This window comes from Pygoscelis adeliae, unplaced genomic scaffold (genome assembly GCF_000699105.1).
Source record: "Pygoscelis adeliae isolate BGI_AS28 unplaced genomic scaffold, ASM69910v1 C10050513, whole genome shotgun sequence".
Taxonomy (NCBI): domain Eukaryota; kingdom Metazoa; phylum Chordata; class Aves; order Sphenisciformes; family Spheniscidae; genus Pygoscelis; species Pygoscelis adeliae.
The window spans coordinates 1-335 of record NW_008818741.1 but is presented as its reverse complement, the minus strand read 5'-3'; the positions used below and the strand labels follow the sequence as shown (position 1 = coordinate 335).

General features: G+C 68.1%; 1 protein-coding gene across 1 annotated transcript; it reads left to right on the top strand.

Annotated features, from left to right (window-relative positions):
• Nucleotides 1–6: 6 nt before the first annotated feature.
• Nucleotides 7–331, top strand: LOC103913134 (homeobox protein orthopedia-like; the record flags this gene model as incomplete). The annotated part of the gene is made up of 1 exon (XM_009319625.1): nt 7–331. A coding segment is annotated over exon 1 (291 nt), but the record flags the coding sequence as incomplete, so codon positions are not given.
• Nucleotides 332–335: the final 4 nt, after the last annotated feature.

The following is a 335-nucleotide window of genomic DNA, read 5'->3' as shown; positions in this document are numbered from 1 at the left end:
GGGCGTAGGGGGCTCGGATCCGGGGGGACACCCGGGGGACATGGCTCCCAACTCGGACACGGTGGAAGGGACCACCCTGTTGCCGGGGGAGGACATCACCACGGCTGGATCCAACCCCAGCTCCTTAGCCGTCAGCGCCAAAGACCCCGACAAGCAGCAAGGCCAGCAGGGCGGCCAGAACCCCAGCCAGGCTGGGCAGCAGCAGGGGCAGCAGAAGCAGAAGCGGCACCGCACCCGCTTCACGCCGGCGCAGCTGAACGAGCTGGAGAGGAGCTTCGCCAAGACCCACTACCCGGACATCTTCATGCGGGAAGAGCTGGCCTTGCGCATCGGCC